The sequence below is a fragment of the Lycium barbarum genome, chromosome 3, assembly GCF_019175385.1.
Source record: "Lycium barbarum isolate Lr01 chromosome 3, ASM1917538v2, whole genome shotgun sequence".
Taxonomy (NCBI): Eukaryota; Viridiplantae; Streptophyta; class Magnoliopsida; order Solanales; family Solanaceae; genus Lycium; species Lycium barbarum.
Genome location: NC_083339.1, coordinates 24279309 through 24304639, shown reverse-complemented (window position 1 = coordinate 24304639; position 25331 = coordinate 24279309). Strand labels below are relative to the sequence as shown.

Genomic DNA, 25331 nt, shown 5'->3' with positions numbered 1-25331 from the left:
ATAATTAAACAACAATTTTACCTAATGTGAAATCAATTTTTAGAAGGTTAAAAAGGCAAACAACATTAGGACTTCTAAATCAATTAAATTTTGTGTACTAAATCCTTTAAAGTTGTTATTAACTGAAGTTAATAATTTGGAAAAAAAATCTACGCATCCCTTTTTACCTAAAAATGCATTTCCATTCCCTCTAATCCCACTCCCCCAGTCCCCAAAGATTTGATCACTTTTACTCTTTTAGGCATAGGACTCTTCCTTGTTTGATTTTTCCCCTCATAACTTATCAGATTTCTTTCTCAAATTTCGACACTTTCAATTTTTCTTTTCTGAAGTCATAGCTATTACAAAGAATTATATCCGTAGTAATTGTACGTTTGGCTTCTTACTTTTTTTTCTCTCTTCAATAAATTTTGTATTCATCTATTTAAACCGAAATATGCAAATATTATTCCTATGCTTCATCAATGAATATTAAATTTTTAAATTTCACAAATATATTATTTCCTCTATCACAATGAACCATGAATATTTCAATATTTGATGAAGAAATTGAGTTCTCCCTGTTCACCGGAATTTATATAATTAGGATAACTAACATGTATATCTACAAATATAACTGAAAAATAATTTTAAAAAATAATATAAGACTTGATGCTCGAATCACGTACCACAGATCCAAAAAGAAAAAATAAGCTACTGATTCCACTTACTTTTGTATCGATTATTTGTGGCTGCAAAGTAAAACAAATAGAATTAGAATTGAAAAGAATGGTGCACAACAATAAATAGAATTCATCTTTTATAGATAGGGAGAAGAATGATATTTTGTACGTGATGCAACGTAGTGATGCGTGAATTTGAATGACTCTAGAACTTCTATAGGAAGATTGATTGGTATTGCAAGTGTATAGAATTTAAATAATTAGGATAATTTAACATGCATATATGTAAATATAACTGAAAATTAATTTAAACAAAATAATATAAGATTTAACGCTCGAATCACCTACCGCAGATTAAAACCAAAAAATTAACGATTGATTCTACTTACTTTTGTCTCCATTATTTGTGGCTGCACAGTAGGACAAATATGATTAGAATTGAAAAAAATGGTGACAATTTAACAGAAACAAATAAAAAGCGAAATCTAATAAGCCCACGCAAAAACAAATAGTAAGAAGCAATAGGTGAGAGTCGTCCTATTAAAACCACACAAAAACGAAGTAAAACAACAATTACATATTAAAGCATTGATATCAATTATCAAGTCGAGAAGAGACGCAATATAGTTTATGATAAAGTTTAGCGGCACCATTAGGTGCTTTTATAGATGTCTTCTTCTAACCTAAGTGGGTTTTATTTTAGATTTAAAAATTAATTTTTTTTAATGACTTTTAAAGTCCTAAATATTAAGAAAATAGTTAAATGATTATTTTGTCTAATGTGAAATCTTTTAATAAAAGGTAAAAAGTTCAGTCAATATTTCTAAGGCCTTTCGTGCTTTTAATATAGTATAGATAGTTCGATTACCGTTTTCTTCTCTTAAATATCCTCCATCTTTCTTACTGCTAAGTCTATAATTCCTGCCCCTTAATTTAGCTTTGATTATCAACCGATTTATTTAGTGTACGGGCAGTGATTTCAAAGTTAAGATATACATAATGATATACATTGACAGATGTGATACAATATATTGCTCTAATACTCTTGTACATAAGAGCTTTGCCTCTAATAATATGATACAGTGCGAAGTAATGTGATACAAATTGTATATACATAATGTGATACATTGGTAAGTGCTATAGATTATATTACCCATTTCACTATAATGCTCTAATATTCATGTGATACCCGTTAGATATACAATATAGAGTTGATATACATTTTGTTCTCGGTAGAATATACATTTCAGTCTACTTCTAAATACGTACTCCGCCTTGTTTGGTCTCTTTCTCATGAAAGTCTACTAGTTGATCGAGATCTACTAGTTGATCGAGAAAGTCCCATAAAATTCGTCTTTGTTGTGTTGATATACACATATTGAGAGCCAATCCCACTTTTTACATTCCGTCCTGTCTCACTTTTCTTGGGGTGGTGGTGTTTGTAAATATTCCCAAGAGTAGTGAATCATTGAAGATTTACTTAGCTTTAAGGAAGAATTTTTTTATATTAGGAGTGTTATTAACGGATAGATAATATGGAGCATGAATTAATGAAGAGAATTTTTACCTTCCCATTAAAATACACAGTAAAATCTGAAATTTATTATAGGATGCCAATCTTTTAGGCTTTTGTTTGCTTTATCTAATCCTTGGCTAAGAAAATACCGATAAATACTAACAAATGCATATAAGTATCAATATTCCCTAAACCCATTTTGACATGCTCAAATTCAGTCAAATATATCCGCCTATCATATACCCCTATGTAAAACGTCTAATTACATGGTGGGTTCTCTTTATACAAATTAGATTAGATATTGTAAATCATGAGGAAAATATATAATTACACGAAATATGTTCTCTTGGGAAATATTTTTCTGCAAAATAACTAATTTTCTTACCTAGTAATTTTTAGTGTTTGGTAAGTAAAATAATATATATTATTTAATAGTATTTATATATAATCTACGAAAAAAGTAACGTTGTAGGGTTGAGGATGGGATGGTGGAAGAGATTGAGGGAGCAATGCCACTTGAATATCACTCATGAAACTTGTTTTCCCTATTCTTATCAAGAAAGTCATTATATTAATTAGGCCAAAGTCATAAATGGACCCCTGAACTTGTCCTGATTTTTCATTTAGACCCCTTAACTGAAATGTTGACCATCTGGACCCTCAAACATAAGAAAAAATGTGTCATTTGAACCCCTCGTGCCAGCTGGGTACACACGTGCAGTCCACTTGCAATGACATGGAAAAATAGACCAATGACATGGAATATCTGACCAATAAAAATAAGTCATGTCAACAAAAAAAATTAATTTAAGAAAAATTAATTTTAAAATCTATTTAAATAATTTTAAAAAATCTGAAAAACCCAACCCATCCTCTCCGATATCCCACTTCACCGCCGCCACTGCTGCCTCCGCCTCCCCCACCACCGCCGCTTCAAAATCTATTTAAATAATTAAAAAAATGGTGTCGTTTTTTGTCGGAGATTTATTTAAATAGATTTTGAAGTGGCGGCGGCGGTGGTGGTGGGGGCGGTGGAGGCAGCAGTGGCAGTGGCGGCAGTGAAGTGGGCTATCAGAGAGGATGGGTTGGGTTTTTCAATTTTTTTTAATTATTTAAATAGATTTTAAAATAGAGTTTTTGTTAAAATTAATTTTTAATGATTAAAAAATTTAAAAAAAGAAAAAAATTGGTAACTCACGCTCTGTTTAAAGCAGTGCAGTTCACACTACAAGAGAAAAGATCTTTAGCGAGGGGAAATGCAGTCGTTAAAAGTCCAAATCCGGTTGTTAAAAGTCAATAACAATCGGATTTTATCCGATCGTCGCCGGTTGTTAAAAGCCTCGACGTTAAAAGTTAACGACCAGATTTCAGTCCGGTCGTTAAAAGAACATTAACGACGGCCAAAAATCCGATCGCTATATGTCCTTTTTAGCGACCAGATTTACCTTCGCTAATATGTCAGCCGGTCGTTAAATGTTTTTCACAACAACTACTAATCCATCAATACAAGTACTTTAAACGACCGAAATTCCTTTCGTTAATTGTGTGTTACATTCAACACTAATACTTTTAACGACCAAATTTCCCGTCGCTAATGGCCATTTCACCATCTTATAAACCAATAGTAAAAGAGCTGCAAAGACCACATTTCTATTTACTGTTGTAAAAAAAATTATACAACTAAATAATACACAGACACATCCAAAAATATACTAAATAATTAATATTCATATAAAACTCTATTGTTAATACAAAGAATTAAAAAAAGATATACCATCCAAGTTTTATGATACCATTTTTATCAACTCCTAAAAGATAAAAATTACAGTATTTATACATAAGATATTTTCTGTAAACCACCCCTAATATTATAAAAGTCACCTTGTACTTCAACTTGCTCCTTTCTTGAACGATAGACTCTTCATCTTTCAAATTCTTGAGCTGTAAAAAAAAAAAAAAAGTTCAGTGTACGAAATAGCAAAGAATAAACTCCAAAGAAGAAACATAAGACCTCAATATATTTACCGGAAAGGATGCAAAACATTAAATTTTTTAAAAAGCACGTGAACAATAACTTATATTTCCTCCGGATAGTTCAACAAAATTTTCCTAAAATAAAGACAGAGAAATGTGTCCTAGACAGTGCCGGAAAAATGAGCCCATATTTATCCAACCCCCTCATGTTTTAATAGCTTGGGGAGTGATATTTTAAATGGGTAAAATTTGGCTTCAGTTCAAATTTGACCTGTAAGAATATGGATAAATATGGGTAAATATAGGTAAAATATGGAAACTGAGAGAACGACCTCCGAATATCTAAATTTCTCTAAAAGTGAAAGAACAAAAATTTAATCTCCTAGTACAAGTTAATAATTCTAGCTTCAAGAAAATACGAATTAATACATGTGAATTTCAATAGGCAGATGCAACAACAGTGACATGGAAGCAACAATCTAAAGACAGAAAACAAAATTTCTTGTGATGAGATATTTTGAAGATAGGAGAAAACTACTTTTGATAAATCCTATGAAGATTGTTAGCAACAAAACAAAATGGAAGACAATAGAAATCCTGTATGTATGTCAACAAAACAGCAGTAAGCCACAAAACTGATGTTGCAAAAATATGTATGCTTGTTATATTTAATTATATCATGTGTCAACAAAGTTAGACATTGGTAAAAATGCATAGAAGTTAAACTCATTGTTGATAATAAACAAAAATAATAGTGAGCTCATATTGATGTCACTGCTTTTCATATCGTTGGGACATTTTGTCATCTAGGTGTAAATAACCTTTGGGAGCGGTGCTTCTTGCCTAAACTACTGGACGTTCAAGAAAGCTATCACATGAGAATGAACAGAGAAACACCAACTTATTTCCTAAATAACTAAATAATGCAATTCTTAGAAGACAACGTTGATCAACTTTTAAAGCTGTAAGACTCGCTACTATGTAAACCATGTGAAGCTGAAGGTGCAAACTTTGTGAACAAATTATTTTCATAAAAGATTAAAAAAAAAAAAAAAAAAAAAAAAAGCAACCTAGTTTTCAAGAGCTAGAACTGGAAAGAACATTAAGCTTAATGAAATGTTGCATCCATTGCAAATAAGAATGTATTCCACCTAAACTTTAAAAAGTGGATTAGGTAAATAAAGCTTTCATTTACTCTAATAAACTATAACTGCTTATTTTTCAAGTATTCTTTCAAGTAGGATGGTCTAACAGCATATATAGATTCATATATGTTTAGCTCTATGGTTTTGATAGTCTTTTGATATATTGACAAATAAATTTCGGTCCAACCAAGTATGTGGTTCTAATTACTCAGAATATTTCTTTGTTTAGGTCGATATAAGAGTTTTTTTTTTTATATAGTCATTTGATATACAATTAATTTCTGGTGATTATGCTGAGAGGCAGTATAATCTGGTGTCTACTGGTGTGGAGATAGGATCTGCTAGTTCTAAGGTGGAATTATAGAGAGTATGCAGAAATCCTGCTTCTTGCAGCAGGCATTGGTTGAGAAGTTGGGTCATGGGAGAATGAACCTTGTCCTGTTGGTTCTGAAGATGGTTGTTGGTAATGGGATGAAATTAAGAACTTACTATCATACTCAAGTCCTATGGGAGGAGAGTATGGTGATAAAAAAATTCACTAACAATGTTTTAATTTTTGCAGGGCTAAGGTCTGTATGGAGATTCTGCAAAAAACCAGGAAACTTGAAGCAACCATGTATCACTGATGTGGTGCAAACTTGTTTTGACTTTGAAAACACAACTGATTCCATTGATTCTATCCAATTAGAAAATGATGTGGTGCAGGCTGGAGCAGGTTATCTTCCCATTGATCTAACATCTAGAGGAAAGGATATGGGAATAGTTGATTTGCCAACACAAGAGGAAGCAAAGGTTGCAAGCAGCTGTTTTCCAAGATTTGCAGCAACTAGACTATACAAGGGAATTCACAAAGGCACAAAATGTGAGTTCAGGGCAATTTTGAGGAGGACAGCTACAGAGATACACAAAGAAAAGAGCAGCATTTTTCATTAGCCTTTTTGGCTACATTTGTAAAGACTTTCGGATTTGTTTGGAGAGAATTTTTATAAAATTATCCCTAGGCACCAAAATGCCTAGTGGACTTTATTAAAAAAAAAAATCTATCCAACTAAGCCTTTGGTTTTCATTATTCAGAATATTTCTCTGTTTTGGTCAATATGAAAGTTTGTATTTTCTACAAGAAGACATATATCAGGATAATAAGTAGTTGGATGCTGCTGAACTGATTTGGAGCACAACCTAAACATAGGTTTATTGTGTGGTCGACTGTTAAAGGAAGATTGCTAAAGTTGCACATTCCAGAGGATGATTTAAACTGCTGCTTGTGTAATTCTGCTACTTCGGAGACTTCACAACACTTGTTTGTTGAGTGTGTTTGGTTCAAGACTATTAGGTAGGCTTTGTTACAATGGGTTGGCATTCAACTGCAGCATGGACCTGTTAATCAAAGTTTTTGCCAGTATAAAAAGGTAGCATTGGAAGCAAATGCAAAAGGAAGTTGTTGTTGCAGTTTGGGGGGCAATGATTTACCATACTTGGATGGCTCGGAATGGGAAATTTTTTCAAGGCTCACATGTACATACAGAGGGAGTGGTAACACAGATAAAGAAGGAAATAGTTGATAGATTAACTTTACCTTACTTGTATAAGAAATTGCATAGATGTAGAGGAATTATGCATAAAATACTTGTGTAATTAGTTTGCTGGTTCTGCTGGAGGCTTAAGGTCACTACCAAGTGGGGGTGATTTTAGGTGCTCTTTAGGTTTTCAGTCTTTTTGTTTAGTCAATGGTAATATTTACAGTGTTAAAAAAAAGGATAATAAGTAGTTAATTCCTGTCTATTGTGATAGGCATCAGTGGTTGAGAAGTATGATAGACCCTTACCTAAGTTAAGGAATACAACACAAGAGCCTAGCAGATATGAGGAAAGGCCTGCTCTTACAAGTACGCTGAATATGCACATTTAAGAGAAATTATACCCCTGCATCAAGGCAGATCCGGGGATCATAAAGGGCTTATAGATATCAACTCAATGGATCTGGTTCTGGGTCTAAATTTGCGGGTACCACTCAGATGTGCCTGTCCTACAAGGGATCAAACAAGAAATGGTGTGAAATATCTGGTAACTTATTTGGTTACTTGGGGGGGGCAACGTTTCTACCATTAGCGCGCAGTTCAGTGTCAGTAGTCAAAGTACAACATATGCAAATGGATTATCTGAAAATTCAGTTCTTAATCCGTTCACAACTATATTGATTCCTCTACCAAAAGAACCTTCAAGCTTCCAAACAAGGACTATTAAGAGAGCACAGACTGAAATCTTTTACCCTTCTAAGCACAAAATATCGTACATCAGTCTTTTTATTAGGGTAGGAATTGGTGTTTCCCTTGCAGTCCTCTGTTTTACCTGGTTCATTGTCTTAAAACACAAAAAGGAGAACGAAAGATGTGAAGTGCTTGGGAAAGGAAGAGAAGGGAAACAAAACTGGAATTTACCAGAACATTTCCTGGAAAATATAGTTAGTATGGATCAAATGATTAAAGTCTATGAATTTGAAGAACTGGTGGCTGTAACTGAAAACTTCAGCTCGCGAAGAAGACTTAGTAATTATGTTTATAAAGGGGTCCTTAGAGGAAAACTGCTGGCCATCAAGGAGATGAGGACAAACATATCTAAAGAGGTTAAATTCCATGCAAAGATCAATCATTTCAATTTAATCAGCCTCACTGGTGTATGTAAGCATCATCAACTATCCTATCTTGTTTTTGAGTTCATGGAAAATGGATCTTTAAAAGAATGGCTTTTCAAGGATGAGGTTCACTAGAGAGGCTAAGTGTGTACTTTCTCAGAAAACTCTACAAGGGGTAATATCACCAGAGTTTGAACCTAAAAACAATAGACCTTCTATGATTTCCGAACAAATTATGTGTCTCGCTGAAATAAACAGCACTCCTACATACATTTACTTGCACCTAGTGTTTACACCAAACTGATAACTGCAAGCCGTGTGTATTTCACACATACACACATACACACATGTATTCTCACTTTAGTTTTTAACGGCTAAGGTTATATTGCTTGGTTTGGAATCATTCTGAAGCATAGGCAACATAAGTGTTAGTTATAACTAGCAGAAGATTTAGCTACAATTAACGAAATTTCCCTAAAAAATTCTAACTAATGAAAAGAATTTCATATAGCATTGCAATAATTTCATCACACAAAAAAAAATACATTCAATCTACTAACCTGTTAAATGATTCAATCTATTGATCATTTGAAGATGATGGTGATGAAGGCTGACCAAACACTGCACTTGCAAGCCGTTCATATTTACTCTCTAGCTCATCCATGCGTTCACATTTATTCTCTAACTCATCCATGCGTCTTTTTAGTGATTCATTTTCTTTTTCACTTGCATTCAACTTATTTAACAAGGCAGCCTTTGAAGAGTTACCACCTTTCAACTCTTTAGCGGTTATCCCACCACCAAATCCAACTACATGACTCTTACGTTGAGGTCCAAAACACTTTTCTACGACTTCAATAGTTGTAAGTGACGAATCAGATTGAACCAATTTTTGGATTTCAGCCTATAACATAAAAGAAAAAATAAAATAATACAGCACATCAAGTAAAATGATGTAAAATGAAATTTATCACTAAACATACATATTTTGCAATTGTTTCAGGTTCGACAAGCTTGTTATCCTTCTTACGAGTCTGGAAGAACATAGTATCCATGCTTGGTGGTTTACCATCTTTACCTCCCTTCGCATATAAACAAACAGGTAAAAGCAATCATTTTAACAAAGAAGGAGCTTCTTAAAGGATTTCAAGATTTACTTACCAATTCATATGTTATCTGTCTAATAGGCTTACTACCCGTACGATGAGGCATTCTCAACTTAGACCTATTGATGGAGTTTCTTGTACTTGTTTCCTATATTAACAACACACCATCAAAATTATAGTCAGCCACTAAAAATAACATGTTAATAAATAGCAGCTATTAAGCCATACCTTAAACTTGTCACTTAAGAAATGCTCCTTAACCAGCCATTCCCAATCACTCTCGTTTATCTCCCTTGGCACATCTTTTAGAGCATCGCGGAATGGCTTAGACTTCATATTATTGTGCAGTGATCCTCTCCAGTTATTCCATAACCTTCTCATATGTTGTAAGACATGTTCTTTTTGATCATTCATGTTGTCACAGACAAATTTATCCTAAAATATATCACAAGTATCATTTCCATGCTATCATGAAGGATGGATTACGAGGTTCAAGTAGTTTTCATGAAAATTAAAAGTATTAAAGCATGACATGTAGGACATTTAGGAATGAAATAACAAATACATATTTAATATGAGCACAAAAGGTGACCTTCTTTTTAAGGGCATCTAGAAGAATTACAAGTTTCCCAATGGAAAAAAATATGGTAAAGAAAAGATATAACATGATGATAAAACCCTCTATTGAAATATTTCAATTAGCGATCACAATTGCTAGAGTTTCTGGAACCTACCTGTACAATTTAGTTGACAATGCTACCAATGATTAACCATGGAAGCTTACAAGCAAAGCTAAGGAAGAAGTCTCTATAAAAGGATGAGTTCAAGAATGACTGATGCGAATTTATCTTAATATCACAAACAGGTAGCTGAACAAACTGGAGCGGTGGGTTTGCACTATCAGGCTATGTTTTGTAAATCATGAATCAAAATAAAAATTTCAGGTAAAATAGAAATATACAATTTAACCAACCGTGTGCATCCAGTTCAACCACTACCCACTACATTGTCTGTAGACGGTCAGGGTACTTGGCTATAATGTCTGTCACGGCACAATTGGATAACTATGTCTGTCACAGTTCAGTTGATAAAATTTCACCTTATGTGCAGAACCAAATAGTCAACATATCACCATCATCTAGCTTGAAAAAATTAAAAAAAAGTAATGCTCTAAATTCTTACAGTAACAGCATTCCACATGTGTTCTAGCTTATCTTCTTCGATGTCCTTCCAGGAGTGTACCCTCAATGGGCACATATTACGATCACGAACTAAAATACCCAAGTGTCTCACAAACGAGGTAGTATGCTTCCCAACAGCTCGATTCTGGTAAAAAGTGACGCTCAACTTTTCTCCAGGTTTGAGTCTTGCAACATTTTTACAAATGTTCTTTCCTCTCACCTTTTTTGCTTTCTCAGATTCACGAGGACCTACAACTTAATTTATGTCAGATATAAAATAGAGTTTCATTACACTAACAACAACAAAAATACAATCCGAGACAAGAAAAATACTTGTTTCGTTTGTCTGAGTATCTTGCATCACTTCAACTTCTGTAGAGAGGGAAACATCATCTTCAATTTGATCAAAACCAGGAGGTACAAGGATATTATTCTGTGCTGGCTCATGTTGATAAGATGTGGATGCATTAAAATTTTTACTTTGGCCAATTGGAGTTTTTTGTTCAGCCATTACTCTTACGGAGCCCGAAGGTTTTAAGCTTTTCCCTCGTCTACTTGCTAAGGCACCAGGTGGAATGTATGCATGCTTATTAGTCTTGAAAGTTGATCCCATTCCAGAGTTCTCAAATTTTGATGGATTCATGTCAACCTAAAACAAAAATGGCAGAGTAATTGTAAGTTTCACCTAACAAGAGAAAAATCATTCACCAAATTTTCAACACTAAATTAAACACCAACTCCTATTTTACGAGAAATCACCTGTAATTTTTACACGATATATTTGCAATTAAAATTCTAAAATTAGAGCCACCTAAAAATTGAGGCAATAATGAAAAAGCCATGGGAACATCCCTACACCATTCAAACAACTCTTTACAGAAGAAGGACCACATTGCTAAAAAAGGTTTGACAAACTTTCCATTTAAACAACTGAATGAAGACTAGAGTGAAATAGCAAAGATCATAGACTAATGCCTTGATCAAGTTAACCTGATCCAATAGATCTGAAGTGCCTGTGCACATCACGATACACTGATACTCCAGTGTCAACAAGCAAAATGTTAGGGAAGTGAAGTTCAATACATGTTTTCTGTTTTCTTTATGACCAGTGAAACTATAAGAAGGTTTCCGATACTTGTTCTACATGTCTTACGTAAGTTTAAAGCTCTATAGTTCCTTCTAGCCTTTGACATAGTTGATGCCATGAAGTATATAGTGCTACAGATTCATTAGTTAAAACAGGTAACAACTCCATTTAAAAAAAAACAGTTCAACATCAATCAAACAAGGTTTAGGAATATGCAGACTGAAGCGCGTCATCTATATTTGATAATAAAGGCAATAACTCATACCTTTACTGCCAACAATATCTTACTGTTATTGTTTAACTTAGCATACATCATATGATTAATCCACCAAACAAATAAATATATCCTAGGCAAAAATCATTACAGCCTATGATCATAGCGCACTTCAGTAATAGAAACCAGTCAGAGAACCGTGAAGGAAGCACTTGAAAATAGAAATCAAAACATGAGTATTTTTAGGATCCAACTTAACACCATAGTAAAAAAAAAAAAATGAGAACTCAGAAACCAAACATGAGTACATAGTGACCAAATAAAATATCCTTTACTGCAAATCATAAACTGAAACTTGTAAAATCAATAAATTCCATCGACCCCAATGAATTCTTTGTGAGATACTAACAACCCTCCTAGTAATTTCTTCAGCTAGCTATTCCACACCCAACTGCTTCCTAGATTCCTGGTAGCTCCTCTAAATCATCTTCCTCTTTTTCTCCAACATCAAAAGAATCACGAGGTTGAACCTTTCGTACAACATGCCAGCCTTTATTCGAAAGATCGTTAGCATAGAATACCTGTGATGCTTGGTTGGCTAATACAAAAGGCTCATTTATTTTCAAAAACCGTTGGCGGTTAACACTTACGAAGCCATATTTATCTACTTTAATTCCCCTTTCTTGGTCAAACACATCAAACCACAAACATCGAAACAACACCACTCTTCTTCCCCCAGTAAATTGTAATTCAAGAATCTCAGTTAACTCTCCATAGTAATCAATATTTTTATTCTCTTCATCAGTTTCACCAACTACAACCACCCCCGCAATTTTGAGTTCTCAAACCTGTATCATGGTCTTTCACGTGAAACCTATATCCATTAGTAACATAGCCTTTGAAACTTGTCACATATGGCAGAGGACCACGTGACAATGAGTGCAAATCTTTTATTTTCTTACTATCATCGTGTTTGTGCAATTCCTCAACCTATCACAATCAAGTACATAGTTTAGCTACTACTATTCACAAATCGGTTTGAAAAACAAAAATTCATAATTGCTCACCTTTATTTTTAACCAACTAACGAATTGTCTATTCCATTCAATATCTGAATTGTTTTTAGATGTATCAACTGGAATTTGTGAAAATTCTCTGCAAAGAATTTGAAGTATAACATGTCATTTTTAGTAAGAAAATATGGAAAAGGTAAAAGTAAATTATTTGAATGAGTCATTACATACTCGAGAAATGGTTGAATTTCATCACAGTTCTTCAAAATATAAAAATGTGCCTGCTCAAATTCTGATGAATCAAGAACGCCCGCTGTGTCGACACTGCCTAAAAAATTTTCAGGTTGAGAAAAAACTGCTAAACCTCCATCAGATTCAATAGCACCACCATCATAATTCTGTTCATTGCGATTAAATTTTGTTTCCATCGTATGCAAATACCTTGAACATAAGGTCATACATTCAGTTGCTAAATATCCCTCTGCAATAGAGCCTTCTGGGCAAGCCCTATTACGAATAAAAGACTTCAAAAAGTATAGCCATCGCTCCACTGGATACATCCATCAATATTGAATAGGTCCCGCAATCTTAGCTTCATTTGCTAAATGAATTGGCAAGTGGACCATGATATCAAAAAATGCAGGAATGAAGACCTTTTTTAACTTGCACAGAGTTATAGGAATTTGGGCTTCTATTTGCTCTAGCTCATCTACTCTTAAGCATTTCGCTCCAAGCATGTTGAAAAATATAGACAACTCAATAAGTGGTTCAAGCACAGATTTGCAGAGCATACCACGTATCGCAAGTGGGAGTAAATGTTGTAGAATAACATGGCAATCATGACTTTTCAAGCCTAAAAGTTTGCGATCTTTCAGGTTGACACATTGAGAAATATTTGATGAAAATCCATCTGGGACCTGTAAATTCTTTAAGAAAGTGAAAAACTTATGCTTTTCTTCAGGAGACAATGTGTAACATGCAGTTGGTAACTCATATTTATCCCCTCTTTTTATCGGATGCAATTCTTTCTTTATGTTCATTGCTTGCAAATCCATCCGAGAATTCAATGTATCTTTGGTTTTTCCATTCACATTTAAGATTGTCCCCAAAATATTATCACATATATTTTTCTCAATGTGCATCACATCTAAATTATGTCGCGACAGTAATGTTTTCCAATATGGAAGATCAAAGAAAATACTCTTCTTATTCCAATTATCACCCCTACTATCATGTGATATTTTGGTCTTCTTCTTTGGATCTTTTGATAGTGTTATCCCATCTAAATCAGCCACTTGATCAAGTATGTCATTACCAGATAGAATTTTTGGTGGTTTTTTCCGCTCCTTAGTGCCATCAAATGAATCTTTATCATTCCGCCAATTGTGATTAAGAGGAAGAAAGCGTCTATGGCGCATATAACACTGCTTTTTACCATTTTCCAACCTAATTGAAAGAGTTTCTTTATTGCAACATGGGCAAGCCAATTTTCCTTTGGTACTCCATCCCGACAAATTTGCATATGCTGGAAAGTCATTAATGGTCCATAACAAAGCTGCATGTAACATAAAATTCTGTCTAGTTGACGCATCAAAGGTCTCAACTCCAGTTTCCAATAATTCCTTTAATTCCTCTATCAAAGGTTGGAGATAAACATCAATTGCATCTCCGGGACTTTCAGGACAAGGAATAAGCATCGATAAAATAAAATTCTCTTGCTTCATGCATAACCAAGGTGGTAAATTATAAGGAATAAGTACCACAGGCCAAATGCTATACGGAGTTTTGGAACTTTTAAATGGTTGAAAACCATCACTAGCAAGTCCAAGTCGAACATTACGAGGCTCGGTGGCAAAAGATGGGTGAAGTTCATCAAGTGTCTTCCATGCTACTGAATCAGCCGGGTGCCTCATTATTCCATCATCAACTCTTTCATCAAAATGCCATCTCATCAAAGAAGTTGTTTTCGAGGACATAAACAATCTTTGAAGTCTGGGCATTAGAGGAAAATAACGTAAAATCTTGCATGGTATCTTTTTCCCACATTTAGATTTTGTTTCCCCGTTACGTTTATCCTCCTTCCATCTAGATGCGCCGCAAACTTTGCAAGACTCAAGAAACTTATCATCCTTCCAATATAACATGCAATTATTCTTACACACATCAATCTTCTTGTAAGAAAGACCAAGGTCCCGAATTATCTTCTTTGCCTCGTAATATGAACCTGGCAAGTTTGATCCATCAGGTAATAAATCTTCCTTCAGCATCTTCAACAACATTGTAAATGATGCATTACTCCAATGACCAATACTTTTAATATGAAGCAATTTAACCATAGCAGAAAGTTTAGAAGCTTTTGAACATTCGTATAATGGTTGCTCAAAATCCTTTAACAGGCTATAGAATCGTTTTGCTTCAGGATTTGGTTCCTCCTCAACAAAATCATCACTACCGGTGTTCATATTATCTCCATTGAAAGCGGGGTATAAATCCCTTAAGATCTCAGGTATTTCATCCTCATCCTCATCATCATCCTTTTCAATGTCATTATCGTTTACAAATTCAGAATCTGACTGCGGCTCACCTAACCTCTCCCCGTGATGATACCAAAAAGTATAACTTTCGATTATTCCATATACTATTAAATGTGACCTAACCATCTTACGAGTTCTTGAAGAAGATACAACATTTGACACATGGACAACGTATTTCTTGCGTTTCTCTCAATCTTGTAAAAGCATAATCCAAAAATGTCTCCACCCCAAGTATGTAAGCATTATCAAGTCGATCTTGAACAAGTTGCATCCATTCCTTATTAGGTGCCATAATCTTGAATCGGGAAAAATATATAAGAAATATATTAGTACTACAACCAAAAGGAGTAAAAGTGGGAACATCCCAACTCAAAAGTTGAATTACTAATTTATCCTTTAAAAACTAAGTGACCATTTTATCCTTCGACTTTAAGTGCTACTTTTAATGTTCAGAAGTTAAAGAAGACATCTTTCTGGAAAGATTCTAGGTAAGTTTCAGAAAACTAATTATTTTTTTCTTCAAAAAAATGATTCTTAATTAGTGATTTTTGCTTAGTGATTACTCCAATCATAACTAAGAAGTTCTATTTCATGTAATTTATAAAAGTTAATAATGATCTTCTGTTTAATTGGGAAGTGAAATATTCTCTTCTTTTTCTATTTTTGCATTTTCATTGATACATCTGAAGACATATAACAACAAGCGATGAACACTTCAACAAACAAATTTAAGAATCCATGAACACATTCTAGGGACACTATAACAACAACAACAAAAATTTACTTCACTTAAAGTACAAAAGAACTGAAAGTCTTGGGCAAAGAGTTAGATAAAAACTCCTTTGGAAAAGTTCGGCGGCAACTGGCTAAGGTGATAAACAATACTACCTCGTGAACCTCCCTCGATGCTTAATTAGTTAGTAACACTAACAATATAAGTAAAAAATAAGAACCATATCTCTATTCCAAGAAAAAGAAAAAAAATGTCACAGAACCACATCAAACCCATTTGCTAGTATTGCAGATCCTGTTTACAAAGGGACAAAAGTACTTATAACTTTAGGACTAAGAAATTGAAGAAAGTAAAAATCTATTCGTTTTTAACTGAAACCAAATATAAGACAATGTAAATATTGCAGGACATGGTAAAGAAAGGAAAACCAGATTCTTTCTGTTAACTTTCAGCTACCAACAAACAGTGGCTTGTAAATCAATTAAATGGATAAGCCTATATCTCATCATATATTAAATTAATTTAACTAAGCAAACAAGTTAAGAATAATAATCATTTAAGAGAAAACCCACTAAAACCTACAGAGAGCTAAATCAAAAAACATAAGAAGGAAAAAGTATTAAACTCAATCAAAAAATAAAATAAAAGGTCCTCAGTAGACTAACGAAAACTCCAACCCATTTATATATGAACTAAAATGAAGGCATAAACAAAATATGTATCTTAAAATTATTTCTCTTCCAGATAGGAGGTTCATGAGATTTCTCTTGAGTTTATCAGAACTTTTTACTATTTGTAGATTGCCTTTCAGGACTTAACTAGGTCCTTAGGCCTTTGCTGCTAAATTGTATCTGTTTACTCTGGGTCATAACCATAACGAACTGCAATTTCCAACACCTAACATACCATTAGTAAGTAACTAATCCTCAAATGCTAAAATCAGTAGTTGCTTAGCTCATTCCTTGTGAAGAAAAAAATCTTCATATGTTTATGTGTTTTACAAATAACGGACCACTTCAACAAAGAAATTTAAGAATCAATGAACACACTCTAGGGACACTATAACAACAAACACAAATTTACTTCACTTAAGGTACAAAAGAACTGAAAGACTTGGGCAAAGAGTTAAATAAAAACTCCTTTGGCAAAAAGTTCGGCGGCAACTGGATAAGGTGATAAACAATACTTACTCGTGAAACTCCCTCGATGCTTAATTAGTTAGTAACACCAATAATATAAGTAAAAAAAAATAAGATGCACCATAGAACCAAATTCATTGATCCACGTATAAAAGCAGAAACTAACCTTGATGAGAAGAACACTCTAAGAATGAGCTTTTTTATCAGTAGCAGTTCACAAGAGCCAGACCAACAGACGAGCAGGTTTGATGAGCGATGCCTGGAGTTCTTCTTTTAACACAACTATGTTTTTTTCGACTGCAAAATAAATTCCCAACTTTAAACAATCTGCTCATTTTCTTCTTAATTACATAACAATTAACAAAAGAAGACGGTATATAACACATTATTATACAGCAGCAACTAAACACCTAAGGGCTTTATGCTGGCACTTCAGCAGCTGTTAGCAGCGGCTAAAGTAACAGCAGCAGGCCAGCAGTTGTTAGCAGCAACTAAGGCAACAAACTATCCAGGTGCAATACTTTTATCATTGGCTAAAGAAGGCAACCAGTAGCAGTTGTAAGCACTAAGCCGAAGCTATCAAGTTAAAGCAATAATACAAGTCACAATAGTCCAGAAGCTAAGGCAAGAAGCAACAACTGTAAGCACTATGCAGCAGATAAGTAAACAATCTAATAGAAAGTGATGTGGTGTCTCAAAGAAGCCTAAAAATCAATTGATCAAAGTTAATACGGATGCCAGTTCTAAGCAGATAAAGGGACTAGTTGTAGCAAGGGTATAAATAGTGAATTATGACTATTTGTGTAGAGAAAGGACCGGCTATTAAAGTTCAGATTAGAGCTTAAAACTTTTGCCTTAGGTTTTTCCTCTTGTCATGCAAGATTTGTTAACTTATGTAAAAAGCCTACAAATGAAATCTTTACCAATTTTTGTTGTCTTCGACCCTAGTTAACCAAATTTTGTAACTGTGGACTGATATATATATATATATATATATATATATATATCAAATGGTCAATCGAATTTTTATTCAACCTTATAGAATTAAGAATTAGAAATGTTCCCCTTGATTGATTAGAAAAAGAATGAATTGGTCTTTTTTTGTTCAATCATTGGATAGAAGGGAAAGACAAGTAGTAAAATTATTCCTCGTCTAGAAATATCCAAATTTTGATGCCCAATACTCCATAGATAGTTCGAACTGTATAAGAGCAATAATCAATTTTAGCTCGAATCGTTTGTAGGGGAACCCTACCTTCTCTGATCCATTCGACACGTGCAATTTCTTTTCCGTCGATACGCCCCGCAATTTGTATTTGAATTCCTTTTGTATCTGCTTGTTCTGTTAATTCAATAGCCTTTTTCATTGCTTTTCGAAATGAAACTCTATTCTTTAATTGTCCAGCTATAAATTCTGCAAGAATATTAGGGTTTCCGTAAGGTTTTGCAATTCTTGTGACAGCAATGTTCAGTTTTCGGTTTACACAATTAAATTCTTTTTGTAAGGTCGTTTGTAATTCTTCGATTCCGCGCGGTCGACTTTCTATTAATAATTTTGGGAATCCCATAAAGATTATGACCTGGATCAGATCGATTCTTTTTTGAATCTCTATACGTGCAATTCCCTCGACGCCAGAGGACGTTCTCATATTCTTTTGTACATAATTCTTGATACAATCTCTTATTTTTTGATCTTCTTGTAAACCTTCAGAATAATTTTTTGGTTGTGAAAACCAAAGGGAATGATGACTTTGGGTTGTACCCAGTCTGAAACCAAGTGGATTTATTTTTTGTCCCATAATCCCCCACTATTATACATATCACGATACATCATAGCTGTAGATTTTTTTTTCCATCTCGTTTTTTTTAACGAATCTATCTCGACATATTCATCATCTAAAGATATATCTTTCATTACAATAGTTATATGACAGGTCGATCTTTTTATCGGAAAACTACGTCCTCGAGCTCGAGGTTTCAATTTCTTCACAGTAGTACCCCCATTGACTTCGGCTTTACTAATGACTAAATTGGCTTCGCTGGAACCCATATTATAACTAGCATTTGCTGCTGCAGAATAAACCAATTTCAAAATGGGATAACATGCTCGATAGGGCATGAGTTCTAGTATCATAAGTGTTTCCTCATAGGAACGTCCGCGAATTTGATCAATTACTCTTCGTGCTTTGTCAGCAGACATAGATATATGTTCACCTAAAGCATATACTTCTGTTTTTTTCTTCTTTAGCATAAGGTTTGCCTCCTACTACTGAATCATAAGCATCTAGATTTTTTTATTAATATTAACATTAACGACGAGATCTATTATCGCTTTTTGCATGTCCTCTAAAATTTAATGTAGGTGCAAATTCTCCCAATTTGTGGCCTACCATACTATCCGTTATATAAATAGGCAAATGCTCTTTTCCATTATGGATAGCAATAGTATGACCGATCATTGTGGGTATAATGGTAGATGCCCGGGACCAAGTTACTATTATTTCTTTTTCTGCTTTTGTGTTAAGCTTATCAATTTTTTTTAATAAATGATTGGCTACAAAGGGATTTTTTTTTAGTGAACGTGTCACAAGCTTACTCCTATTTTTTTTTTTTTTTTTTGTAAAGTTTTTGTAAAAACGAAGAATTAAATTCGATTTTCTCTCCTATTTACTACGGCGACGAAGAATCAAATTATCACTATATTTATTCCTTTTTCTACTTCTTCTTCCAAGTGCAGGATAACCCCAAGGGGTTGTGGGTTTTTTTCTACCAATTGGGGCTCTCCCTTCACCACCCCCATGGGGATGGTCTACAGGGTTCATAACTACTCCTCTTACTACAGGACGCTTGCCTAGCCAACGCTTAGATCCGGCTCTACCCAAACTTTTCTGGTTCACCCCAACATTCCCCACTTGTCCGACTGTTGCTGAGCAGTTTTTGGATATCAAACGGACCTCCCCAGAAGGTAAAGACCTATAGGGAAAGACCACCATGGATAAAGCAACAACACTAGCGAGTGACTCACCAACTCGGAAGTCAGAAACAGGAAAGACAGGAAGGGATAGGTATGACAACCAACCCGCACAGTCGGTTAAGGCAAGGCTGCTAGGAGAGAGCAAGGGGATTTAGACGACTTAGCTACAAGTCCAAAAGCAGCAGGAAGGCAAGCAGCAAGGCAAGAAGGCTGTTATTAATACGACTAGTCCGAGAGCTAGCAAGGCAGGAAAGAGATTAACGACTAGTTCTGAAAGCTAGGAAGCTGCTAATTCAAACGTTTCAAGCCCTAGCAAATGACAGAAGAATCTCTTGATATATAAACCAAAAGTCATGCCACCTTATACGTCGTGAAACTCACCTAAATTCATTCTATAGGGCCAGTCGAGTAGTTCTCTTCTCCCATATCTGCCAGTCAAGTTGACTCTGCCCCTCTAGCACCGCTTGCTGCCTCCGCTCGCGCAGCCTACGCTTACACCCTTTGCTCCTGCTTTCTTGACCACTGACAGGAATACCTAATCCGCTCCTTTTTTCTTCCTAAAAGAAAAAGCCAATGTTCTCTTTCGTAACCATTTTTTTCGAGTTTTTCACTGTGACTCTTTTTCGTATAGAAAGATATATAAGAAACCCTCCTCTATCTATAGATAGAGAGAGCTAAAAATCCTCTCTTTTGACTTTTGAAGTGGCGCGAGGCCCGGAAAAAAAGATAGAAGAAACTCCGCGGAAAGTAGGGATTAGGGGTAGCTCCCTTATATATATATATTCTTCTCTGGCTCTCAAGGAAAAGAAAACATCAAGAAAACACATATAGCTGTTAGAACAAAGCTTTTCCTCCAAATAATAAAATGGCAATCCTACATTCACATCTTAGGCAAAGGATTGAAAAACTTGTCCTGACAAGAAAAGAAATAGAGAAAAGCATGAATGAGGAAAGTTAAATGATACAGGTCACACCAAATATTTGTATCATATTATAAAGTAGAATGACACTATTGAAGGATGATGAGGATTTTGTCCTTATAAGTTATCAGCTTAACAAATTTATTCAATAATAATCATCATTGCACCTACTTTTGTTTTCAATAAACGCTACTAGCAGAAGTGTTCACATCAGTACACACATGATATGATGATAATGAACATAGTGCTCGGACACCAAAAAAAAAAAAAAAAAACTAGATGGTATCATATAGTATAAAACCAGACCAGAGAAACTGCTTTCAATTGATGCAAATTCTGGTGCAATTGCAGAAAATGCTTCAGCATTGCAAGTGCACAAAGGCCAAGTCAGGACAACAGATGAAAACTCTAAGCAAACTACTAATAAGTCTGCTGCTACTGGGGATTATGTAAAAGAATTAGGTGCTGCAGGAAAGCAACTAGTTGAGGTACATGAGGTTGAAGCTTTAGAGAAACAGTTGGCTGCAGCACCAGTTGTTTCAGATGTTCAACAGGCTGCAGAGGTAGCTAAAGGTGTGGAAAAACCTTTGAGTATTAATGCAGTTATATTCACTCCTGGGAGAAAGAAACAATCTCCTACTGAGTAATGGGTTGAATCTTCTTTCTCAAAACCAGTTGAGGAGATAATTACTACTAATATGGCCTGCCAAGATGCCCCTTCAACTACTTTTGCTTCAAATAAAGGCAACAGTGGTGAAAGGATATTATGGAGTGATCAAGTGGAAGAAGACATGGAAGAAGGTGAAATTTCAAGAGGGAAGGATGAAGTTTTTGACCAGTCTGATAATTCTTCAAATTCATTACATGAGCCAGTTCATGTCATGTTTGGCAAGGGTACATATGGTATAGCTAGAGACACTCAGAAGCAGGTGCAAATTGATGGTGAAACTGGCACTAAAGTACAGGTCTTTGGTACTGATTTGCAAATCTCAAGTGGCAATATGTAGGAATTTAGCCAAGAGGTGGATATGAGTGCTGAGAAGTTGGCAGAGGAAATAGTTCACAACCAGCAACAAGTTCATGCTACTATGAGTGCTTCAGTTACTCCATCTCATTTGAAGGGTGTTGAGTTACAAACAAGGCAAGCAATAGACAAAGAACTTGAAACTAATGTGACTCCAAAGGCTAATAATCATAAGCAGCATCAGTATACAGTTAAAGATTCTGGACTAATCTTATCTGGTTCACAACAGAAACAGAAGAGTGGTACTAAGAAACCTGCTAGTGTTTCTACCCATGGAAAATCAGGTGGCAAAGGCAATACAAATGTGCAGGAAACTCAGCAGCAACAGATTACATTAAATTCAGGAGGAAATCATAGCCAGGCTGTGCAAACTCAAGTTGTCAATGTACAAAAGAACACCGTAAATTTACAAGTAGCAGTTGCGGGTGAGGAAAGAAGAATTGATCTTGATGAAGAGTCAACTGCACATAATTTTCTCAATGCTGCAAGGGATGGGGACTTGTCTCCTAGATAGGTGCAAAGTGGAAAAAGACACAAAACTCATGCAAGGAAGGGCAACTGGGATGGTAAAATGACTGAAGAATTTGTCCCAAGGCAGATACCAATGAGACAAGCAAAGAAGACTATGGCAGCTCCTACCACTTCAACTAAATCCGCAAGATCCAAGAAGAAATAATAAAGTTTCAAGACTTTTTGGAAAGGCATGAAGAACAAGACAAGGTGGAAAATTCAATGAATATAGAAGATTTTACAAGTTCAAAGATTAAGGATTCTATCTTTATTCTTGTATTATTTTCTCATTATTTTAGCATTATAATGTGTAATATCGTCACAGAGTGTGATTTATACTCTTTGATGATCATAGATTATTTGATCATTTCTAGTTCATATTTCCTACATTCTTGTTAGTGTAGAGGTTCTTTGCCTCATAGGATTAGTAAGGTAAGGCTTAGTCCCTCTTACTTGTACTCTCCCTTTGGGGCTTTTTCTCTGCTTTTTAGAAAATTTATAAAATTAGCCCTAGGCCCACAAGTCTAGTGGACTTTATAAAAAATAAAAATAAACAGAGTTTTCTAAACTCAAAACAAGGGGAAAAAATAAGCCAAAAGCAGATTAATCACTAAAAAGTCCCAAATCACTAATCAATAGCTAAACGTTTTCACCAGAGAACCCAAACTTAAATCATCACAAGTAGTAAATAAATCTGTCAAGGGTTGTACTAAAAGTACCAAACAACTAATAGAATTGCAGAGACAAAACTAACATAGTCTTATTACCAACAAAAATTATATGGGAAGAATTTTGTAATAACAATCTCTCTTTTACAGCAACAACTTCAAGCTACATGACTTCCTAATTGAAAAAGCACACTGATGGAACCCAAACCCATCTAAACTAGTTTATGTATCATAGAAAGCCTAAATTTGGTACAGCCATACCAGGTAAAACTTAAGGAAATGTCTTCTGCCACTCAAGAACTCATAGCAAGTACCTCTTCTATAACTGAGATACATATTTTAGTATCTATCCCATGATATGGCTCTTAAACATACTAATCTCTCCTAGAAAACACAAATAATGACACCAAAGATATTAGCATTTAAAAAAAAATCTATAAATTTCTAGAACACCAAAAAAAATAAAAAAATAAAAAAAAACCCTAGATGGAATCATACAGTGTAAACTCAGAATTGGGAAAAATTAGGCTTTCCACAAAGAAATTCATAGTTGAAACAATAGAAACTTACCTTCATGAGAAGGAAACTCCAAGAATCTGTCCGGATAGTATAGACACAGCAATAAGAAGAAAAGATTGATTTTCTTTTGAAAGAAAGATTGGAATGTGTTCTGAGACATAGGGAGGCTGATTTCCTTTTAAAAAGCTGGAATAGAGACGTACGGCTGATTTTTCGTGAACAAACTGGGAGAGATGCACGCTTAGTGTATCTCTGCTCGCTGATTTTTCTCTAACCGGAACTGAAAGACGTTGCTTGAGTTTATCTCTGTTTGAGGAGGGGTGGGGTAAGGGGGTGGTGGGAGAGACGTGGGTGTGAAAATAAAGAGGGAAAATTTAGCGCCCTTTTTTTAATTTTTGACGACCGGATATTAATGTTTTTAATGTCTAAATATTATTCTGTCGTGAATATTAAATTGAAAGTAGTCTTTTAACGTCTGGAAAAAAATTGTGTCGCTATAAATGCACTTTTAATGACCAGATTCATATCCCTTCGTTAAGACTTGGTCGTTAAAAGTCTATTTTCTTGTAGTGTCATGCGTGTGCCCAGCTGGCACGAGGGGTTCAAATGACACATTTTATCTTATGTTCAAGGGTCCAGATGGTCAACGTTTCAGTTAAGGAGTCTAAATGAAAAATCAGGACAAGTTCAGGGGTCCATCTATGACTTTGGCCTATTAATTACTAATATTTTAGCCAACCTAACATGAAAAATTTATAAAGTTCCTATAATTTCAGAATTAAGAGTAAACAATCATGACTTGTATATGCTGATGTGGTATAATATGTATTTGTGTCTCCGTTTTTGTGTACTAAAAAGGGAAATGAGGGTCTCTCTTTCATTAACTTTCTAGCACAATACGGGGGCGGAGCTAGCATAGTATTCGGGGGTTCAGCCGAATTCAGTAATTTTGGTCTAAATTTTGTATTTGTCTTGAAAAATTCATTGAATATGTATGAAGTGTTAATTTAGAACCCAGTAACTTAAACGAATTAAAATCTCGAATCCTAGCTCAGCTTCTGACACAATATGTCGTTATGTTCATGGTGCTAAAACCTGGCCAGCAGCAATATTTTATAAGGAGGTGTGGATTATTTTATAAGCCTGACCTGAAATGGTTTTTAGGAAAAAAGGGAGCTTTTGTTGTTTTACTATTTTTGTAGTAATATATAACTTATCCTTGTAAAATAAATTACCAAACAATTTCATTTGTATAAGTGCAACATCAATGTTGAATGAACAGGATACACTCAGGGGCGGAGCTACCTGGTCCCGAGGGGTGTCAAGCGACACCCCTTCGCCGGAAAATTACGTTGTATAGGTATGTGAAATTCTGATTTTATACATATATGTATTACTATTGATCCCTGGCCTCTTGTAATAAGTTGAGGGCATAGCTGAGTGGTTGAGGGGTGTCAAAGGTTCAGGCTAACAAGGTTGCGTGTTCGATCCCAGTTTATGACATGCTTATTGTTGTTTTTGACTTCAGTCATTGGCCTTTTTTTTTTAAAAAAATAAAAAATTGACACCACTTAATAAAATTTCTGGCCCCGCCACTAGATACACTTGGGACGTTTTCTAATAAAATAATAGAATATACAAGTTAAATATACGAGTCACATCACCTCAAATGTAATCAAGCAAGTGGAATGTTCCCAACATCTTTTTAGATTTATATAGCTTGATGCCTTAATCCAACAAGAAACAACGTCATACACAGATGAGATGATATATACTTTTTC

At 34.7% G+C, this 25331-nt stretch overlaps 2 protein-coding genes and 1 pseudogene across 6 annotated transcripts; 1 reads left to right on the top strand and 2 right to left on the bottom strand.

Annotated features, from left to right (window-relative positions):
• Positions 1–3866: 3866 nt before the first annotated feature.
• Positions 3867–23861, bottom strand: LOC132630797 (uncharacterized). 5 transcript variants are annotated; one of them, XM_060346393.1, is made up of 9 exons: positions 12761–12957; positions 12584–12671; positions 10549–10864; positions 10217–10470; positions 9263–9469; positions 9090–9182; positions 8912–9010; positions 8489–8832; positions 3867–4119 (listed from the first exon to the last, which is right to left on the bottom strand). In XM_060346393.1, exons 1-8 carry the CDS (start codon positions 12955–12957, stop codon positions 8506–8508), a joined length of 1581 nt encoding a protein of 526 aa, XP_060202376.1. In that variant the 3' UTR covers positions 3867–4119; positions 8489–8505. The 5 variants fall into 5 exon arrangements, with proteins under 5 accessions (XP_060202376.1, XP_060202380.1, XP_060202381.1 ...); XM_060346397.1 differs by having other exon boundaries at positions 3872–4119; positions 10217–10464; positions 12761–12972; XM_060346398.1 differs by lacking the exons at positions 12584–12671; positions 12761–12957 and adding exons at positions 17102–17232; positions 23602–23861 and having other exon boundaries at positions 3875–4119.
• LOC132630535 (protein LYK5-like) lies at positions 6687–8467 on the top strand (annotated as a pseudogene).
• Positions 13093–15189, bottom strand: LOC132630534 (uncharacterized). The gene has a single exon (XM_060346107.1). The coding sequence runs from the start codon at positions 15187–15189 to the stop codon at positions 13093–13095; it is 2097 nt and encodes a 698-aa protein (XP_060202090.1).
• Positions 23862–25331: the final 1470 nt, after the last annotated feature.